General features: G+C 37.7%; 1 protein-coding gene across 1 annotated transcript; it reads left to right on the top strand.

Annotated features, from left to right (window-relative positions):
- The first annotated feature begins 120 nt into the window (after nt 1-120).
- parvaa (parvin, alpha a) lies at nt 121-21,967 on the top strand. The gene is made up of 13 exons (XM_020934862.2): nt 121-401; nt 7,758-7,847; nt 8,944-9,014; nt 9,100-9,202; nt 9,616-9,756; nt 12,035-12,150; nt 12,227-12,285; nt 16,005-16,024; nt 16,108-16,169; nt 16,431-16,499; nt 16,629-16,730; nt 20,308-20,380; nt 20,945-21,967. Exons 1-13 carry the CDS (start codon nt 266-268, stop codon nt 21,019-21,021), a joined length of 1,119 nt encoding a protein of 372 aa, XP_020790521.1. The 5' UTR covers nt 121-265; the 3' UTR covers nt 21,022-21,967.
- Nucleotides 21,968-23,038: the final 1,071 nt, after the last annotated feature.

Genomic DNA, 23,038 nt, shown 5'->3' with positions numbered 1-23,038 from the left:
CGAGTTTACTTACAGTCATATTGAAACAGACGAGCTGCTCGTGGTGCGCTGCTCCATCCACAGCCCGGACTCCCTCCTCCCACAGCGGGACAGGACTCGGGAGGAGGGGCCTAACACTCGGCCAACTTCGGGAGAAAATGCTTGGAATTCCGTTTCCGCTTTAGGGAGTGGACGCAGATTTTTCTGTTTTTAGTAACTCTAGGCTAACTTTTCTCTGCACATCTGTCCATACTGAAGCATCTTGGATTCATATAATTTTACGACAATGGCCTCTTCGCCTCAGAAGTCCCCGTCCTCTCCAAAATCCCCGACGCCAAAGTCTCCGTCCTCCCGAAAGAAAGATGACTCTTTTCTGGGCAAACTCGGTGGAACTTTGGCCAGGAGGAAAAAAGCTAAAGAAGGTAAATGGCTAACAAAATCAAATCGAAACTCGTATAACATGTTTTATCTGCATGTTTCGTTTTGAAGATAAGGTTCACTGTCCACCTCTGGAAGTGTTTCCCATCCACCTCTCAACAAGCTAAAACTTTTTCAAAACTTTCATTATGATGATTTTATGATCGTAAAACAACTTCTTTTAATCAAAATGACGTAAATAATTTATTGTGTTACGACTTGACTAGTTACTGCACAGACTAGTTTTTATTTATGAAATGCGTATCCCCAGGCTGCGTCTTCTCCATGTATGGTAACAAATCCTCTATTACGCATGGGGATTGAGGCCTCCCCATAGACTTACACTGACACAGGATGTAACCAGTGTTATTAATAAGAGAATTTCTGCCTATATAAAAAAGGTCAAAGGTCATCTGATCCTTCAATGCTGCAGTATTTTGCTCATGGACGCTTATAAAAGACTTGACAATAGACATGAATGAACCGATGTGCCTCGAGAGGACATTGGCCCCATCCGGCCTGCTCAGTGCTCAATGCTCAGTGCTCAATGCTCCATTCAATGTAATGTTCATAAAAATATATCTAATACTCTGGCCTTCAACATACTTGGACTAAAGTGTATAAACTGAGTTAAACTCCTCAGCAGTGACCAATAACTTCATAATAGAATACATTATGATCAGTAGCCTACCTATGCCGTTTAAAAAAAAAAGAAAGAAAGAGAAAAATTTGTGAATAAATAACCTCTTGCCATGGAATATTTCATTTCAAATTGTTCATTGCTTTGAACAGTAAAAAGTCCACAAGTTATTGCCTATAAACAGGAAAACTCTCCCTACCTTTAATTTCACTTTCACAACTAATGCAATAACCTCATGCATTTCAGAACATATTTGTAGAGGTCTAGAAACTGAAAGGTCAACTACTGTTTTGTCAATAAAAGGACATTTCTTTGTTTACAGTGAGCATTCTATCTGAATAATTGCAGACATTGAGATATGATAAAATGCACCTACTGAAATTATGATTTTGATTTGATTATGTAATGTCATGCTTGTTAAAAGTCCTATATTACCCAAAATTGACAATTATGAACTTGAAGTCATGTTATTATGTTTTTACCTCATCAAAAACATACCTGGAGTGGCGTTTTGTTTCATTCACACATTTTCAAGTCACCCTTTATTATTAGTCTATTTACATCTCCAAAGCTCATAATGCTCTGTTCCACCTTGTGATGTCATGAAGCTGTAATTTTCAAGTCAGCTGCTACCTTTCACCATTTGTTGAGTAGAAACTGGCAATTCCAGGTCTGAAATCATACAAATGATTTTACTGGCAGTGTATGGAGTTTAAAAACACAGTCACATTACCATATGACAACACAAGGTAGAACAGAGTTTTCAGTTTGAGTGAAGAACTCAGCTAAATATGCAGGATTTGTGTGTTACATATGTGTGAATGAAACAAAACACAACTACAGGTATGTCTGTGATGAGTAAACATTACAAAACAGATCAGAAAATAGCGTAATATAGACCCTTTAACATGTGTATAAATCGGCAGCCTTCAGTGCATTTTTCTATATATCAGCTATCTCAGAATAAGATATTAAGATATTCTGTAAATGGAGGACTTCACCAGCACCTGTTCCTTTGTGGAGGTGGGTTTATAGCTGACCATGGCCTCATTGTGGGCTTCAGTGGGCCTGACATTCACGGTTAAAGGCCAGGTTTTATGATGAGATGGGAAAGGTCTTGTTCAATTGGATGATTACTTGGTGTCATTCAGGATGTTGTTGACCAGCTGAGCCCCATTTGAGTCTGCTTTTGTCCCTCACTCCTACATTGGCTCGTGCTCAATACAGGCCCAACACACACACACACATATGCAGCTTTATGATTTGATGGAAAAGGGTGGGCTGGTCCCGCTCTTGTGCGAGCATTGATTAAATTAAAGTCTGCGATATTTATGGCACTGCACTCTGCTGCTACACTCACGACTTAAGACAAGAAAGCGATTTTGTAAAAGAAGGACTACCAAAGAAGGACCGCGATAAGTTCAGTTTCAGTACTGCATTTGGAAATTGTCCCAAGAAACGACACTGTTGCTGGCTAGGAGAGACACTAGCCCGGTCCTTGGAAAATGAGCTACAAGCCACGGAGGTGTTAGCCAGGAGACGATGCCTAAGACTGGGGAACGGAGACGACTAAATATGGGATGTGGAGCTTTCTGTCCTCTAGGTAGGATGCTGTCTTGTCAACATCCCGCTACGTGAGTGACTGTTTTATTGTGGGCTTTATTTAAACAGCAGGTTCATGTGAGTGTGTCTATGGGGCAGAAGGGGGAGGAGAAATATGCACACGCCAATCACATCCAGTGTCCACTGAGGTGAATGTGAGTGGACATAGAATAAGATGTACAAGCTGTAGTCTCTTTGTGGTAGTTTGTCAATCGCATACTTGGATCGTTTCTTGTGCTGTTCACTCTTTTGTTATAAATACTAGGATGCAGCTCACCCCCTTCCTCCTGGATGCACAGACTCTGTCATCTTTAAATAGCTCATGTGATGCTTGGAGTTAGAGCCCTTGCTAATTGGGCTGGTGTTAATGTATAGCTGCTATAACCCTTCACCAATCTGTGAATTGCGAACCACTGACAGTAGCTATTATAGGCTTCCACATCTGTGCTCTTATCCCACTGTCCCTCCCCTGGAATTCAGCCTGGCTCACTGCTTATGAGATGTAAAGACCTGTATTAATGCCTGGACCACAGATTAAACCGAAATGGTTTTCACTTAGGCCGATCATGATAACAAATTTTGAAGTACAATATACTGTAAGTAAATATAAGTGATAAACGATAATTCTGAAACTAATTTTCTGCCACTGATACAATAGCCCAAGAGCAGATTTAAACCACAAAAACTATTCTAAATACAATAACAATATTGTTAAAAAGTCATAAGCTGCAGTTAATAAACAGCAGAAAGAAACACTGTAGTTTAATTCAACCTTTTAGGGCTTAAATCTTATCATATAGCTACCCCACAAATTTCCCAATAATTCAAAGAAAATGTACACATGATGAATATTGAACGATAAGTTGAGATAGTAATTATCGAGACAGGCCTATTTTCAGTATGTGTGTACCTTAGGGTGCATCATTTTCCCAAGTTTTTGAAAAAATTTTGAAAATCAATCTGCATCTAGTATCAACTTTTTACACTTGCAAAAGTAAACTTCTGTGAGAAATTTCATGAAATTCTATTGATGTCTACTGGGTCCACCAAGCCTCTGAAGTTTAGTGCCTGCGGAAGCCTTAAATCTGATTGGAAAAATCTGTTTTTCTTTAATAATATTATCCTTTAACCTTATCCTAACCTCATTAACCTTATCCTTTCTGGAACTTGGGTTTACAAAACCCTCAGCCACAACTGTCACTGGGGCACTATGGATAACGTCACACTCACTTACTTCACTTTTTCTATGATCACTACAAAAAGAGTACAAACTTTATGTCTCTCATTTCATCTTTGGCGTTTGTGGATATTGGATAATTATGAAAAAGCACTCAATCTTGACAAAATTATCTTAGAAAGTTATGAAGATAGAGATAGCAAATAGCAATAGCGACATTTATATTCAACTTTCATTGCCCTAAATAGCCCTAAATGGATTTATTTAGTTATGGAGTTATTTGAGAAAAGAAGATTTTTCTGCGAGAGCCTTATGGATGCCATAAGGATGGAACTTAAGAGGCTTGGTCGACCCAGTAGATCTTAAAGGTTGTATGGAGGATTTTTTTTTGTTTCAAATTGTCAATGATAGCATTATAGAGGTGCAGTAGCCTTGTAATTATGATGACCAAAAAAAAGAGAATAAAAATTCATCAACTCTGGACGTGGTGGGGCTAAACATTTGTCAATAGATAACGACATTGCCTCGTTATCTGTTAGCTGACAGGCTGTCAATCAATCTCCCTACGTTTCTAGCGTAACTGACTTGCCTGCGCGCCGTCAGTACGTGGTTTACGTACGCCTGTCACGCAGTCCACAGATGCAAGCCGCACAGACGCTGTTTACTCCACCAATGCAACAGTTCTTAGCGGCTTTTTTTTACCTATATCTTCCTCGCAGTTAGCACAAAGTTTGTTGCAATGGCGACAAGAATCCAGGAGCAGTTCGCCGCAAAAGAAAGTCCGTTTTTGAGGTCGCTGAAAGAAGAAGACAAGGGGAAAAGCAGCAAAGCCAAACTAAGGGGATTCTTGTAGATTCATTCCAGCGATGGCGCAACTGAAGCAGACGCAGGGTCTAAAGACTGACGCACGGTCGCCAAATTACTCCTGGACAGGTCACTTCTGCTTATTATGAAAACGTACTTTATTTCCAAGAGCTAGACAAATGTTTTTCAGGACACGAAAGCGATATCCTATGTCTGAAAACTTAATTTTCAAGGCAAAGAAAGAGTCCGCTTGCTGCTGCGTGTTGTAGCTAGTTCATTCGCACTGAATCTCCGCGCACTCTTCTCTGCTCCCCTTTCCTGCTCCTGTCCCCGCTGCCCCATCCACTCTTCCCCCTGCTCCTCACTTCTCCGGGCACGGAATCTCCGCGCACCGCTCCCCTCTCCTCTCTCCTCTCCTCTCTCCCTGCTCCGCTCTTCTCCCTGCTCCTCACTTCTCGTCCGCGCACGAAATGTCCGCGCACCCGCTCCCCCCGCTCCTCACTTCTCCGCCTTGCCTAACCAACACTGTAGTTAGTTGTTTACAAGTCATGTGCACCGGCTGTAAACAAACCTGTTTCTGGCGTAAGGAGGAGGCGGGAGGAGGCGTTTCTACGTAGGAGCTGTAGGGGAGGGGGGGTGGTTTCACGCATGCGCAACATTTGAAAAAGGACAAACAGTCGCTGGATTTCTCGTTCCTTGGAAAATCCTCTATACAACCTTTAAATTGAGCTAATATTTCACAGAATTTCTTTTAATTGGTATTGTCACGTTTTAAAATTGGATGCAAGTTGAATTTCTGACATTAGGGCAAATGATGCACCCTAGTGTACCTGTTTTCTGTGTATCACCAGCTCTACAACTAGTTCAAGTCAGGCTCAATGCTGTCATTAATATTTTTATGCATTTTCACTGTTAACAGTCAATAGATACAACAAACCAATTACATAACCATGACAAAGTTCAGATGCATGGTAATAAATAGATATGATGAATTCATTTTTTTCCTTAAATTGATCAATGCCAATACAATTTTATTAAACTAAAAATGGCTTTTAAGGTGAACTGTCTAAGATTTCTAGTAGAGGATTCACCATCTGCTTGTTGCTTAGTCTGGAATGTCTCGACATGGCATTAAACGCATCCATCTTGCATTTACTCAATAACATGCATCTGCTTGGTAACTTGGTCCTATAGTGTTATCTGCAGTCTCCATAGAGATAAATAACTGTAATGTCACATTGTAGACCATTCCAAGCAACATTTAATTTTAATTTTACTTTTATTTAACCAGGAGGTCCCATTGAGATTCAGAATCTCTTTTTCAACATAGACCTGGCCAAGGTAGCAGCCAACGCAATCAATACAAAACAGTAAAAGCACAAAATATCACGTTATAAAACCTCTCTCAAGAAAAATATACACATGTCTCGATCACGACACTTTTTTACAATTTTCTTGAACCTATCATCTTCATGGAGAGAAGCTGGTGACTGACCCGTCTACCAGAAAACTTACACACTGCGACTTTAGGTCATGATTTCGAGGACAGAAATCAGTGCCACAAAAATAGCCCAATATATTTCTCCAAAGTCCATCTTTTCTGCAAACTCACATGCTTTAACAGATTGGCTGTAGACCTCTTCATTAGAAAGTGGTATCTAAGTATTTCTTTGGTGATTAGACATGACTGGATCTTACCCTCGATTCGATTTCGATTAATCGTCCAGCCTACATAATCTTAGATGTGGCTGTACTCTTCAGGTTTTTGTGGAGTGGGGGCACAAAAGCAGCCGATCATGTAAGGTCTGATTGGAAGGATGTTGTTCTGGTGCAAACCGAGACATGCACAGGATGTTCAGTCTGTGCTCTTTAACACACACATACACACACACATACACACACATACACACATACACACAGAGCCATGCTTAGATCAAACCTTCGGAGGTATCTGACACACTGCGCAGAACGGCATGCTGGGAGTCTGTAAAGCCCGCTGTGAGGCAGGAAACAGCAGCACACTGTTTGTGTCTGACGTCAAGTAGCGCTCCACAGTGATGCTGCTAATGGTTGTTTGTGGAATCAAGGGGACATTTAAGGAGGCATCCAATCCACGCTGGAGGTCTTCACTGAGGTGTTTCTGTGTCTGTGCCCCCTGCCCCGTGTGCACCTTTTAACCAATTAAAATATGAGCCGCACTGTGCTACCCGCTGTAAATAACTTTGTTTGTCAACTTTTAATTGTGTGGTGTTCTCCTGACGCGTACGACACATGCAGATCTGGTGTTGACTTGTTGATCCGAGTTCAGTACCTCATTTGCATCGCCACCCAGCTTTAAATAAACACCACATTTTGTCAGTGACCAATTTGTTATGAGAAATAATCCAAATGTGAGACAAACTGTTCAAAGTTAAACTCTGTGTCACTCAGTTTCTAAAAAAATATTAAAAAACCTCATTACCTAAATATGTAGATGTGTACCAGAAATAGTGAGCAATTGGAAACTATACATTTTTTAGGGATGGTCCAGGATTTGCTTTAAAGTTGTATTCTGCAACTTCTCTGGTGGAGTTCGTCACTTGCTTGTTCCACAGTATGACATTAAACAGCTCCACCTTACACTAATTCAATTACAGGTGATTTTATTGCTCAAAAATACGTAGAAAAACAGGCATTCTGACTGTGAGCGGGGTTGCCTCTCCACAGATCTGACCTGTATCTTGGTCTGGTTTGATCTTCATGAAGATAGAAAGGTTTAATACCATACTGTGAAACATTTCACTCAAAGCAGTATCATCTCCATGGAGAAAAGCATTTGATCATCCACTAGAAAAATTACACAATGCACCTTCAAGGCAATTGCGATATCTTATCAGCATGACCAATATTTTCCGATATCAGTATTTCTAAAAGGTATAGCAAGGCTCACAAATTGAAGTAAAGTTGTAGTTACATTTAATTTACATTTTCATTCATATAAATCATAACTTTTTTTTCTCAGATGTAATGTATATGTGTAAAAGGCCACTTATATATAACGCCATTGCTGTTTTTTGTGGGGTTTTTTTTAGAAATAGAAAGAAATAGAGAAAATTTGTACTAATCAATAATGTATTTTGTGTATGCTTGTCTTTTCAGTTTCAGATCTCCAGGAGGAAGGGATAAATGCCATCAACCTTCCTCTAAGCCCCTCCCACTACGAGCTGGACCCTGAGGACACTATGCTTGGTAAACACACAACATAAATGCGTGTTTCTCTCAATGGAAAAAAAAAATATTTATTTCATTTTTGACCACCCAATAGTTTTTATTTCCCTAAATAGTCAGTGAATCACTCATTTAACACCACAATACAATAGTTTGATTGCTATATATTTAGTTACAAAAGAATCATTTGCACGCAGCATTGAGGATAAATCGATGAAAGCGATGCAAAGAAACAAAGTAATTTAATGCTTTAGTTCAGTGTCCTCTGGTTATGGCAGAAATGGCACTTTGGCTGCCTGGCGTTTGCAGTGACGGTACATGAGCTGGCTTTATTATCGGACAAGTACATTTTAGCCCAAAGTCAACATGCTGCTTGAGCTGCCAAATCCTTTTGTGGAGAGCTCATAGGCTTTTCCTGCCTGTGATCCCTGTGCCACCATCCAGATACACTGTTCAAGCATTATAGGCTCACTTCATCTACCACTTTCAGTTTGTATATTTGAAGAAATTCATGTTTTTAAAATAAATGTGTTTGAAACAGGTTATTATATTTGATCATCTAACAGTTATCACAGTTGGTTTTAGTTTTATTTTGACACAGTCTGACCAGAAAGAGCTGACTTGGTTGGAACTAACTGCTGATTTGTGTGCTTAAACAAGACTCTGAAACGTAAAATTACCGTCACAAGCTAACTAGCAGTTTTTTCAGTCAGTCACTCTTACCTTTTTGTTGAAACACCTAAACAGGACCATGAATGCTTATATTAATTGTTTTCAGACTATATTAAAATATGTTGGCAGTTTTTGCACTTACATTTTGCCAGAAGAGGTACAGTTAGAACACCCCCAGCATTATGTCACTGCAAATTATCAATAGAATATTATTGTTGATGGAATCGTTGACAGATATTGGTTCACATTATGCACTGACATAAATTTGAAGTGTGTGTTTTGTTCAATCATTTAAGACTATTCTATAAAAATGTATACACTTGTCTTGTACACTTGTATAAAAGTAGTGGAGGAAACCGGTTAAGATGTTGTTAGCTTAGAAAGATTCAATGTTTTTTTAAATTTACCCATAATGTCTACTTCACATTTCTGTACTGAATTTCAGAGGAGAATGAGGTGCGGACTATGGTAGACCCCAACTCCAAGAATGACCGGAAACTACAGGAGCTCATGAAGGCAAGTGAATACAACATTAAGCACAACTAAACTACAGACAAGCCCTTTACATTAAAACTGTTTTTTCCTTTTTCTTTCCTTCCAGGTGCTGATCGACTGGATCAATGACGTTCTAGTGGGAGAGAGGATCATTGTGAAAGACCTGGCTGAAGATTTATATGACGGACAGGTGCTGCAGAAGCTTTTTGGTGAGAAAATGACAACAGTTAAAGGCTCTGTACCTGATTTTTACTGTCTTAAAGGCGCATTGTGTAACTTTTCTGCTGGAGGGTCTGAAACCTTCCTGGAATGTTCCACAATATGATATTATACTTATTTATCTCTACAGAGGTGAAAGTGACACAACAGGGCAAGGTTATGTGCTTTTCTCTACTTTCTGAGACCAGAGCAGAGTTTCATGTTAAATCTGACAACAACTAGCATGCCAATCACACACTTCCTGATCATTTCGTACACAGCTCATTTATTCTGGCCTCAAGAGCTGCTTATACAATATAGTTGTACTGGAGCAAGACAAATTTTACTCAAGTACTAGTTCATGGGAAGAAATCAGGTCCATGTTTGATTGTACTGAATATATATTATATGTCTTTTACTGTAGAAAAACTGGAGGGTGAAAAGCTGAATGTGGCAGAGGTGACGCAGTCGGAGATCGCTCAGAAGCAGAAGCTGCAGACTGTGTTGGAACGAATCAACGACTCCCTCAAACTGTCCACAAGAAACATCCGCTGGAACGTCGACTGTGAGACATATTTTAATATTTATTTGACTTTGGGAGAATCACACTGAAGAATAACTGCTGTGGAAAGTAGAAAAGCGTTTTAAGTATTTTTATATATCATTAAACATCAGTTTTCCTCAGAGGTAATTGTAAATAAAGATGTATGAAACTTTAGGCCAGTGTTTCTCAAATTGTGGTATGCAGGCCATGTATATCTGTACTGTATAAAGACTTGGACAAAGGGAGTATGATGTTTCCCATAGAGTTCAGTTCCAGTCAAATGAAGCTCACGAGGCTAGCAGTTGTAAGGAAAAATCTGGAGCCAAGTTTCATATTAGGAATAGAAATGTATTTATGAACAAAATAGTAAAATTAAAACACCACGATCATGTAGAGCAGGTTAATACAAAAACATTTTAAGACCAAAATGACAAGGCTCACTGCAGCAGTACACGCCAACTAACAGCTTATATCCAGGATCCTACTTGTGGCATGCAATGTCCAAGGTTTGTTGTAGTTCAAATGTTATAGTGTGTAGTGCTATTTTAAATCTAGTTTAGTCCTGTTGAAGACCTGGTTTACATGTGGTCGTACTTGAAAGGCAAAATATTTTCTTAGGTGGTACTGAAAAGTTGTAGAACCACTGCTTGAGGTTGAGGAGGCGAGGTGTTGAGATCATTACTGCTGAAGTTGCACTTACTAGTAAATTTACGTGTTACTTGCTTCTTACTTTCTTCTTATTGAAAGCAACACCTGCCTCCTGATTCATCACTGACAATATGATGTTTTTCAGCTGTATGAACCACATTAGTAGCATTAGTACTTATGTTCAATATTTAATAATGATATAATAATCATGCTAAACCTACTTTTCAGAGGAGACTGGTAAAAGCTTTATTCTTGCGTCTCTATCATCTTGACAGATATTTTTTATGTTTTGAGTGGCGCTCTTGAGGCTCTTTAGACTGACTTCCACCTCTCCTGCTGCTCGGCATATGCCAGTGCTTACTCAGATGTCCACTTAACGGATTTCTGCTTGATCGTACTTTGTCTTGCAATAGATGACCATTATTCTTATTGAGCTGTGAGCTTTTAGATTGTCAACAGGTAATGTAGCTGTGGAGCTTGTCAATACACATCTCCACCTCTCCTCTCTTTAATGACACGAGCCTAATTTCTACCAAGCTTTCAGTCGCGTTATTACTAACATATATGGGCAAATGCTCTTGTCTTGCCATATCAGATGTTGACACGCTCGGATGATGATATGAATTCTATAATGCATCTATAGTATATGTTCGTCCTTGAGAGGTCTCCTTTCCGGGGTCTCGTCTTCAGAAATGCTAAAGAGCGTTGTGAATAACATCGAATATAATTGATTTTTTTGCTTTGCTTTTTATTTGAAGAGTTTGCTTTTAATCAATTCTCCTTTGTCTCGCGTAGCTTTCATCCCCCCATTCACCAGGCCTCAGAAAAACACTCATCCTGATGTAACTTATTTGGATCCTCTTATGCGGCGAGGAGCTAATAGGTTTTATGAAGGCTTTTAGCTAGCTCTTGGTGATTCGCCATTGCCACGGGAGACAATCAAAGGCCCGCTGTAGACACTTAATTGATCCTGATTGTTTTGTTTATCCAAAGGTAAATCCTATCTGTTCGCTCGCGTGGTTTAGATGAGTGAAGATGCGCTCTGAGCCACTTTTACATTTCCTAACACTCTTAAATGTCACACTGCAATAATGTTCTTAAGATCTCATGCGTAAACAGCATTGTAGAGGAGAAGGGGTGGTCACATTTTAGCGAATCAAAAGAATACTTATTACCACAACTGGAGTGTCATTACTTGAGTGACACAAAGTAGGGAGTTGGTACTTCTTTATACTTTCAGTCTTTATACTCAATTGTTTAGCATCATTAACATAATCAGAGGGATGGGAGTTATGATTAATCCAGATTTTTTAATCCTCCTATTGATTGATCATTTTAACATTTGTATTAAATTTTATTTTGTATTTTTAAAAACAAATAAAAATAATTAACAAATAAACAGCATTTAAAAAACAGTCAGATTTCTTCTGGACTCTGATCCAACCCAAATGCTTTTACACACAGGATTTATTTTAGATCTTTAGATCAAAAATACCTAGGCCTAGTAGTGATACTTGGGAATTACGAAATCTTGATCTTCATTAAAATTTTATTAATTGTATAGCCCTAATTAAAATAACTAAAGTGTGTATTATTGAGTTGGTTTCACATTTTGAATTGAATTATCTTTGTCTTTCTTGACTTTTGTTAGCGGTCCATGCCAAAAGCATTGTGGCTATTTTGCACCTGCTGGTGGCGCTGTCTCAACACTTCAGGGCGCCCATCAGATTACCTGACCATGTGTCTATTCAGGTGGTGGTCGTACAGGTGAGATACTCCACAGGGTTCAAACAGCTCATTTGTGTATTAAACTTGGATATAATTTTTTTTTTTTTTTTTAAAGAAACGGGAGGGCATCCTTCAGTCCAGACAGATCCAGGAAGAGATCACTGGGAACACAGAGTAAGTCACATTTTAAAGTTTAGACAAATAACCAAAGCATTTACTAGTACTTTTAGAAAATGCATGAATATTGTCTGAATATCATAAAAAAAATAAAAATAAGCTTTTTTGTCTGTATTGTCCACCCTGACATGAGTTTCATTAAGGACATTGACACTGTTGTTTTTAGTAATTTAAAATTCCCGTATTAAGCAAAATGACTCTTGTGAGCTTTAAGCCATGTTATAATGTTGTTACCTTCTCAAAAGGTATGTTTGTGTTTTGTTACATTCTCACATATTTGAGTAATCCTTAATTATTAGTCTGTACATTTCCAAAGCTCAAAATGCTCTGTTACACTTTATAATGTCATGATGCAGTCATTTTCAAGTTAATAGCTACTTTTTACCTTTTGTTCAGTAAAAATGGGCAATTCCGCGGCTGAAATGATCCAAATAGTGAAGGCGTATTGAGCAGGGTAGAGCACTTCCTGTATTACTACATGACATCACAAGGTGTGATGTCTTTTCTGTTCGAGAGATGAACTGAGCCTTAATATGCAGAACTTGTGTTAAAAGAACAAATGTGTGAATGAAACACATCACAACTCCGGGTATGTTTTCGATGTAAAAATAACATTATTACAGAGATCAGAAAATAGCACGATATAGGACCTTTAATGTATCCACACCTGGGCCAAAAATGTTCTATATTCAAATCCCACTGAGAAAATGGACAGACTTACAATACTACACTAATAATATCATAACATCTAGCCTTGATTTGCAATACCTGATCCAAAACAAGTGTCAAAGATCCCATCATTTTATGTCATTCTGGGAATACACCAGAGGTCTTGCCCCAAAACCAGTATCGGTGAAAGCAGCAGAAATCATGTCACTGCCTATTTTTGTTGCTTAATCAGACATCATGTGATAAACACCTCTCATAAGGTTGTCTTCACAAGCCCTTTGAATACCTATCCTTGGACACGAGTCACCCACATTCAGACATGGACTAATTGGCTAGATTTTTCTTTGAGTCTGACCAAATTGAAGCTTTAGAGATGTTTCTTTTGATATTTCATACAAATGGCACAGATCACCAGGGCTACTGAAGATGCTGTATCTGTGCCGCAGTAAAATATTTAAATTATAATCAAGTGTATTCAAGAATGTATTGTCCGGTGTTGTCCATTGGAGGCAAGCGGATAAAAGAGCGCCACTCAAGTTTGCAGAGAAGTGGACCATAGGAAACAAAGGCAGAGCTGGGCTTTGATGAGTGAATACGTGACCCGATGATGCCTTTAATATTTATCACACTGCATTTATTGCTTGGGTAATAGAGAAAAGTATTCATATTATTCACATAGTCTGCTTTTTACTAGGAAACTCAAGGAAAGTGCTGTAAAAAGAGTTGATGTTGCCTGGGCGGCATTCAGTGCAGGGCCTTGGGTCTGGAGACAGCCTTCAGCATGGAACTGGACTATTAGCATACAAAAATGCTCTTACTGAGTCCATAGTGCTCAAGATGAGGAGTGGAGCAGAGGGAATCTAATTTGCAATTTTTCATTTGATTTAGTTTTGGATTACATACTAAGGGCCCAAGTTATGCTATTTTCTGATCTATGTTATAATCATGTTTTCTCATCAAAAACATACCTGCAGTTTTATTTTGCTTCATTCACACATTTAACGCACAAACCCTGCGTATTTAGGCTTGAGTTATTTCTCAAACAGAAAACACTCTGTTCTGCCTTGTAATGTCATGTGGTAATACAGGAAGTGCTCCACTGTGTTTCTAAACTCCATACACCTTCACTAGAATCACTTGCATAATTTCAGCCCTGGAATTGCCAATCTCTGTTCAACAAAAGATAAAAGGCTTCATGACATCACAAGGTAGAGCAGAGCATTTTCATCCTTGGACAGACTAAGAAACCAGGATGTGTGAATGAAACAAAACACAACTCCAGGTATGTTTTTGATGACGTAACAGGCTTATAACATGGCTTAAAGCTCACAAGAGTCAATTTTGTACAATAGAACCTTTTTTAAATATTAAGGTCATTGCAATTAGTTTTCTCCTGGATTGACACATTTAAAAAAAACTTAAAACACAGTGTGTGCAATCACATTTCAATGCAAATGTAAATTATTTACCTTTACAATTTACTGTGGTGAGCAGCAATCCATCGAATACAAAATATACAGCAAAAGACTTTTTAGATTTTATCATGATTATATAAAGTAATTGTTTTCCTTTTCTTTTTAACATAATGCTTTTTCATTTAACTTTTTTTTCACTGTACCCCATTTCCATCCTATATGGAGTGAAGCTTTTTTAATATACTGACTAAATAGTAACTAATAATCTGAAAATGATTTCTAGAGCACATGCTTTTCCAAGGCAACCCAATCACAACAGAGTGGTCCATTTGACTAATCAGAGCAGAGTGACCTTAGAGGAAGGGTCTGAACATTAGCTCATCTCTGTTTTATTTCATGCTGTGTTTTTTATAATTACAATTATTAATAAAGTAAAACAGTGATTCTTTTTTAATGCATGTTATGAATGCACACTAACACCTTAAGTGAAATTGTTTAGAAAAAAACCAAATGGTGGGTCTAAAATTATTATAAACATTAGTTCAGCATTTAAGTATGAATTTGGTTTGAATTGTTTAGAATTGCTTAATAATGCAACAACCATAACACCATTATTCTATCTAAATTTAGGGAATAATTTTGGTTTATCTATTGTCAAAACCAGTAATTTATGCAATTTCTGAATAGACAACCATTGTATTGAATCATGTGATGGCACACATACACACACATCCTGAGAGGCAGCAGCAGTGAGAGATAACCAGAGGCCAACAGCACACACATCTTTTACCATGGATACACTGTTGACACACACGCGCGATTCAGTCACAGTGGAAATCCGGTTATTACCAGAGCACTAGGACCGCTGCCCGGACCTGCCTGCGTTTGCCATCCTAGATTACACCATGACCGCCTGTTACTGTGCATGTTACTGTTCATGTTGGTGGGGGAGCAGAGCCTGTCCCCCTGCCATTTGCCGCCACCGGGCCCGCTGCGATATCTGCTCCTCGGGGGAGGCCTCCTCCACCCCTCCACCAGCACCTGAGTCTTTCCAAGAAGCACTGCTGTCCAGAGTGTGAACATTGTCATGTAATAATAGAGCCTTTCCATAGAATAGCAGAACAGAGCCATTGAATCGGCCTCATTGTGTCAGTCCCCAGCAGTGTTTTTGAGAATGTCATTTCCACACCTTTCCCATGTGCTTTTATTGTTAATCAAATTATGACATCCTCTCGACGACTATTGTGAATGACTGTGCAGCATAATCCTGATACATTCCTTTGTGATTGAATTGTTGTGGTTTTAATCCATGAAAGGGGTTAGGGTCATTGGGAAGGCTGTGTGAAAAGAAACCATATGTAGTCAATTTCATAAAATCACAATAATATGTTGGCCTTTGGATCTGAAATTATGCAGGCACTCTATTTGGGGGACACAACATGTCACAAAAAGCCATTCAATTGATTGAGCTATAAACTAAATATCACAGTTCTCCCTAAACAAACAAAACTACAATTTTATTACATTTGCACATCATTGGGTTGTACTTACATTTTTATTGTTATATTAAATTTAGCTGCAAAATTGTCAACAGTTAAGTATAATATTTGGTCTTTTTCCCCTCTTTTGCAGGGCTTTCTCTGGCAGGCACGGTAAGTGCTTTCACCAGGAGTTGCTTTGTTGCATTGTGAAGTTTTTTTTGTGAATAATGGACATGCAATACATTTCTCCACAGAGCGTGATGCCTTTGACACTCTCTTTGACCACGCGCCCGACAAACTCAACGTGGTCAAAAAGGTACAAAAACGTCCGCTCACATTATCACCTACTGAACCTGACTCTTGTAAAGGTTTTTATAGAGTTTTTTAACATGCAGATTTAAAATAGCTCTTGTAGATTTAAAGGTAAACACTTAACAGCTACACACATATGACAATAGATATGACAAGGACAGATTCTTTTAATTCAGTAATTGTTTTATATAATAATTCTGTTTTGTTCATACACAAATAAAAGAATAAATATGATGATAATGATGAACCTCTTATTTTGTTTCAGACGCTAATCACATTTGTCAACAAACATCTGAACAAGCTCAACCTCGAGGTGTCAGAGTTGGATACACAGGTACCATTGTTAACTACACAAAAATATACGTAAAGAAGCATCTAATGAAAACTATTTTATCAATGACAACATTTTATAATACCATTTACTGTATATTTCCAGAAATAACTTAGATTTTTGGTTTTGCAGTTTGCAGATGGTGTTTATCTGGTACTTTTGATGGGGCTGTTGGAGGGATACTTTGTGCCGCTTTACAACTTCTTTCTGACGCCTGAGAATTTTGATCAAAAGGTAAAATGTTGCAACCTTTTAAAAGTAAAAATATAACAAAAAGCAGTATAATACACATAGTTACTTAGTAGAAGTATGTCTTGTTTCTTTCTACTTTTTTTTATATACACTTGCACTAGAAAGATGGAAGTTTTGTTCAGTTTGCCATGGGATGATTATTTGTATTTGGCATTGACTGTTTGCTCCTAACACACACTCCTCAGCATCACAATATTGAGTTATCGGAAAATCCTGTTTACTTTACTTTACAGATCACTGTTCCTCTTGTATGAAATTGAGCTTAGTCCAGTTATTGTGACACAAACAGAATGCATATAAAAAGATATTTACATGTAGACCTACTGTGTTGATGCATATATCAAATTGAAATGGTTTACTTTTAGGTATAGATAATAAGGGATCATGTTTTGTTCTTAAAGGTGCACAGTGTATCCTTTTTAGTGGAGGATCTGCCACCTGCTTATCTCCATGTAAATGTTAGTGCTTTGTCTAGAATGTTCCGCAGTTTAGACTAAACCTCTGTTTATCTCGAGGGAGACAAGCAGGTTACAGCACTACACTACATTACAGCTCAGATCTGTGGAGAGACGCCCCCATTCACAGAAGGAATTAATGTGTTTTTGAGCAATAGAAACACCCGTAATGAATAAATGCTAGATGGATATGTTTAATGTCATACCATAGAATATTTTAGGCAAAGCAATAACAAGTAGGCACCAGAAAAGTTGTGTAGTGCACCTTTAAGACTATATCATGACCTGATTATCAAATAACTGAAAACAGACAGACGTCCCTACCTCTGAGCATCTATCCTCTCCAATCCAGGCCCCATTGAATCCCGTGGCTCTACTGTATATCATCCTGAACAGGCACTACACTCAGACACCACAGTAACCTTTTGTTTGGGTCTTGGCCACTCTTCTTTTGCCAGTCCTCTAAACAGAATGGACAGTACGGCCACAGTGTCCCCTCTGTTGCCCTGAGGAGCAGAGGCAGCCCCTGGGCATCTGTAATCTGTGCACACTACTCGCTAAAGAGGCTCAGGGCTGCACTCCATTACACTGTGTGAGAGGTCCACATATGATGGTCCTGTCGCATCTCAGCTAAAGTAAAAGCACATTCCTATTACAGCCCCATTAGTACTGTTTCCTTGCTGTGCATTACTGGTTAGTGTAGGGTGAAAGGATCTCATATAAAATCTATGCTGCCATGCCCCTGTGACATTACATTATTGTGGCAGGTTAGGGGAACTAGGTCCGAGCGTAATTACAAAAGAAACATACAACTTCTTAAGCAGAGTTTTTGCAGAGACATATTTGGTTAAATGGACATTAAAGAGCTTTTAATCTTTTAAGTGGACTAAGGGAATGTGACGTATATTCAGCTCCAGTCAAATGAAACTTACGGGGCTAGCATTTACAGGAGCAAATTTGGAGTAGAGTTTCATATGAGGAATAGAAATTTATTTACAGACAAAATAGTGAAGTAAAAACACCAGGATCATGTAAAGTAGGTTAGTACGGATATTTTAACACCAAAAGGATGAGGCTCACTGCAGCATTTACAGAGAGAATCAATGTAAAGCCAATTTACATCAGAAAGTATTAATAAGCATTCTGTATGTAGTTTAGTCTTGTGGTCTGAGGGGGAACTGAGAAATTAATGATATTATACAGTACCAGTCAAAAATTTAGACACACCTACACGTTCACTATTTTTTAAACTTCTTTACTACTTTCTACATCATTGAATGAGATGTTGTGTCCAAGCTTCTGACTTGTTGTGTTGTCTGATGTTATCTTTGTCTGACAGGGTATTGTGTGAGATGCTGCTCCTCATGATTCACAATGGCTTGTGTATTGATTTTACCTCTTTTGTGAAATGTGAAATGTAAAGTGATTGTTACTTTAGTGAAGCTTTAGATCATTTACTATGCAATACAACAGTGATGGAATAATATTTTTATAGTAGTAAAATATATTTGGCTTTTGAAAATATTACTGCACTAAAAGTAAACTACAAGCTTCCGATTACAAGTGGCACTTACCTGTGTTTGCAAATGAATTTTTCTTTTGTTGAAAGAAAAAGACACATCCTCTGTTTCCTCTTAGTGCTGTATATACACTGTCTGTAAGGTCATACTTGTCCCTATACGAGGTAACTGTTAGCTCTTCTCAGCAGGGGCGCGCACTGATATCACACATGGCTCAAAACATCTTTGAAAATGTTTTATTTTTCTCTCTCTACTTTTTCACTTCCAATCAGAGTGGTTACACACATCAGGAGTTCTCCTATTTTAGTGCAATATCTATATAATTCTACCTTTAAGTGATTGTCTGAAAGGGTTTTGCTGCTGCTCTGTTTTCAATAAACACCAGTCTCGCGTTTCATTGAAGCACAGTTTCCATGGTAGAGCTGTCGTCTGTAGAAAGATTAAGTTCTGTGGAAACACTATTCTAGACAGTAATATTGCATTCTTATTGTTCCATGTTGGGATGTTAATTTTTTTTCTGCTGAAGTTTGATATTTAACAACAATTTTCAATCAAGAGTTCAAAAACTTTATATGTTTTGAAATATGTTGTTGTTGCCTTTACATCATTGAGTTTATGTCTCTGATTTAGTGACTACTTTGCTGCTTTCAAATGTTATAGCAGGAAAGTAGTAGTACATATTTATTTAACCTTTATTGATGTAAAAATATTTCTACTGAGGTTTTTGAACTATAGATAAAATTGTTGTTTAATATGTTTTGAAATATATTGTTGTTGCCTTTACTCCTCCATTGAGTTTATGTCTCAGATTTGGTGATTGTGTTATTTGATATATGTTATAGCAGTAAAGTAGTATGATCCTTATTTATGTATTTATTTAACCTTTATTTAACCAGGTAAAATGTTGGAGAATTCTCATTTACAAACACGGCCTGACTACAATTATTGTTACTTTATTTACCTTAAATTAAATCAAAATCCAGTCATTTCAAATTATTAATATTTTACTTCAAGGTCAGTCATAGGAGGAATAAATGTGTTAAATGGTTTAATGAATTTTATATTGAAAGCCTTTTTTATTTGTTTGTAATTATAAAAAAGGAAAAAAAAAAAAACATGATATAATAATAAAGTTTTCCCATATGACCCTACCCTAGTTCTAATCCATCTCTGCAAGATATGATCACTACGTTTTTCCAATATTGTGAACATGATTATATTGTGCCGCTCTAATGTCGTCTGTGTGTCTGTAATATAAATCAAATATGGAAACAGTGGAAAACAGTGTGACAGAACACTGTAATGCATTAGCTACAGTAAAAGAACACATTAGATCTCTTTTAGTTTCTTTTTGGTTGGTGACAATGTGGGTCTGTCTCCTGATAAATGGACAGACCGATATTTGAACAGCTGCTAAAGGCTGGAGTCTGTATTTACCGTCACTGCAGCAAATCCACCTGAGTGCATTTGGGCTTTGGTTTCCACGTGCTCTTATCACTTATCTCATAAACAGGGTGTGTGTTGTATAGACTTGTATTGAGTGAGTACACAGGGAGCAGCTGACATGCTCTGCCCTGTCTGCAGGTCCACAATGTGTCCTTCTCCTTTGAGCTGATGCAGGACGGGGGACTGGAGAGGCCCAAGCCACGGCCAGAGGGTAAGACACACATGGGTCAACAGGGGGCGCTCACTCACATTACACCAGTACATAAAAGTACAGATGCAGGATCGGTTATCAAAATCATGATCTTTATTAAAAGTATTTCATCTTTATTATTTATTTATAATTATTTCAAGTACATTTTGACTTGTCTAGAAGGATTTGTCAATGGAACATAAAATAATCTTGCTGCAAGAAAAACAAAAACACACTTAATTCACAAAATTGCTTATAGAAGTGTACTCAGAGTAAATTGTATAAAATTAATGTGTGAGTTCCAGTGGTGGTCGGAGACTGTGCAGATTGGCAGCCTCGCTTCCATCAGTCTTCCCCAGAGCAGCTGAGGCTACAACAATAGCTTAACACCAAGTGTATAGTGAATGATGACTACACTGTAGTGCTTTGTCAAGCCTGTAATGTGTTATTAAAGTGTATATATACTTGTCTTTAATACAAAATTACACAGTTACAGCTATAATTTGTTCCATGAAGCTTTTTCAATTGTTCTCGTAGCATGTGAAGATACATAACATAATTCTCATATTGTTCTCTTGTTTCCAGATATTGTGAACTGTGATCTGAAGTCCACACTGCGTGTCCTCTACAACCTGTTCACCCGCTACAGAAATGTGGACTGAGCACTCTGCAACATCAGAGGGAAGCGCAGAGCTGAAAACACCATTTTCATGTTTGTCTGTGTTTGTCGTAATGTTATTTTGCTATTTGGTTTCCTTTAAGGACTTGCTTGTGCCATAAATAGTTATGTGGCGTTGGAATTGCGTCGAGATCCCTTTAAGACTTAAGCCAATCCTTGGATATTGTTTTATATAAATATGAGATGTCTTACTTCCATTCAGTGTTATAAAGGGGATTTTTATAAAACTACAACACTTGTTTTTTTAACCAAAAGAGGACATGCTATTTGTATTTATTGTACATTATATTGCTTTTTACTGTTGATCATGATTTATGCATTCTCTATGTCTTCCTTGAACATTTCAAATATTTGACCAAATTGTATATGTGTGTATGTATTATATTCCAACTTTTAGTTTAACTCCAAAAGACAAACGTCTCTCAGAATGCTCATCAAACTTTAGTAACACTTACAGGTGAAATAACACATGGTGTGGGCATAAAGATTTGAGCAGATTTTTATTCAAATTCACTTTAAGTGTTTGTGTTATTGTGAAGTGAAAGGGAGAACCCATGATGTTTATGAATACTGAACGTTATCCATGTTGTCTGATCCAACAGACGAGCCACAAGTATGAGTTAAAGCGGTTTTAGCATTCCTATTGTATGTGTATGTTTAACATCTGCAATAATGTGCAGGTGATCATACTGTTTCCAGATTGGTGCACTACATCATCTTGTATCACATTCCTCGAGGTACATCCAGTCAGCAGTTCTCATAATAACCTAAAATCTAACCTAAAATATAGTCTGTGTTTATTCATGTTTTTCATCAGAAACATAAAAGCCACAAATGCACTCAGCCATCAGCTGCCAGCACATTCCCTCTTATTCTTTTACATCGATTTGTTTTAATGCAGCGCTTTCAATAAATCTATTATTCTCTCATCTTGGGCCATTGTTATTTTTACCTTTAAAAATATTTTTTTCCAACAAAACTCAAATAGGGTTCAGATTGGTTCCAATTCATCCATGACAAGAAGACAAGACGAGCGTTTACTTTTTAATAAACTCTGAGCAATGATTAGAAAAGTGCTGTGAAGGCTTTCTGAATTGTTCTGACCCCACAGTGACTGCAGACATCTTTTCACATTCCACAGAGGCGCGTGTAATTAAACTGTGGTATTGCAGCTCTTTGTTAATACAGAAGCACAGTGCAAAAGAAAGTCTTTTCAGAGTTTTTTGATTCATTTAGCTGTATATTGTGTTTACGATGCTAGCAAACTGTATAAACTTAAATGACGGTTTTAAGACCGTGTGCATTTCAAGGTTTGTCTGCTTTTCAAAGGTATACTACATATATACTGTGTTAAATTTTATTAATAGCAAAGAAATCTATATTTTTTTAAATTTCCTTTATTCAGTAGCACCTCTGGGTAGTTTGAGTAAAGCTATTTGTTTTGATCAAGGTCGTTCCATTAAAAAAATAAAATATGATATCTGGTACAATACGTGGTATGACTGGAGTTTGTGGTCAACCATGTAACACATTCTGTTACATGGTCCCAGCAGAGTACTATCTTCTGAATACTTGGAATACTTTTAAAAGGCCTTGCATTATATTATAGTGAAAGACACATCACATAGAATTATAAACAAGCTTTGTTGTTTGTTGTTTGTTGTCATTAATTTAATTCATTAATTTAAGTCTAATGAGAGGGGCAAAACACAAGAGCTGTGTTTTAAATTGTTCTTACAAAAATCGGACAGTCAAAAGTATTTACTGTGTTAAATTGTATTCATAGCAAACAAAACAATATTTTAAAATTTTCTGTTGGATGTCTGGTATTTTGACTAAAGTTATTTGTCTTGATCAAGGTCCTTCCATTACTCAAATAAAATATGATATTTGGTACGATTGTATTATAAGTGCTATGACTGGAGTTTGTGGTCAACCCTGTATGTTTGGTGAATGGTCTGTACAACATGTGTAACTAGATCCATGACCGGCCTCTGCGA

The sequence above is a fragment of the Boleophthalmus pectinirostris genome, unplaced genomic scaffold (genome assembly GCF_026225935.1).
Source record: "Boleophthalmus pectinirostris isolate CB_2022bp ecotype Guang Dong unplaced genomic scaffold, ASM2622593v1 HiC_scaffold_2, whole genome shotgun sequence".
Classification (NCBI taxonomy): domain Eukaryota; kingdom Metazoa; phylum Chordata; class Actinopteri; order Gobiiformes; family Gobiidae; genus Boleophthalmus; species Boleophthalmus pectinirostris.
This window is presented reverse-complemented; position numbering and strand designations above follow the sequence as displayed.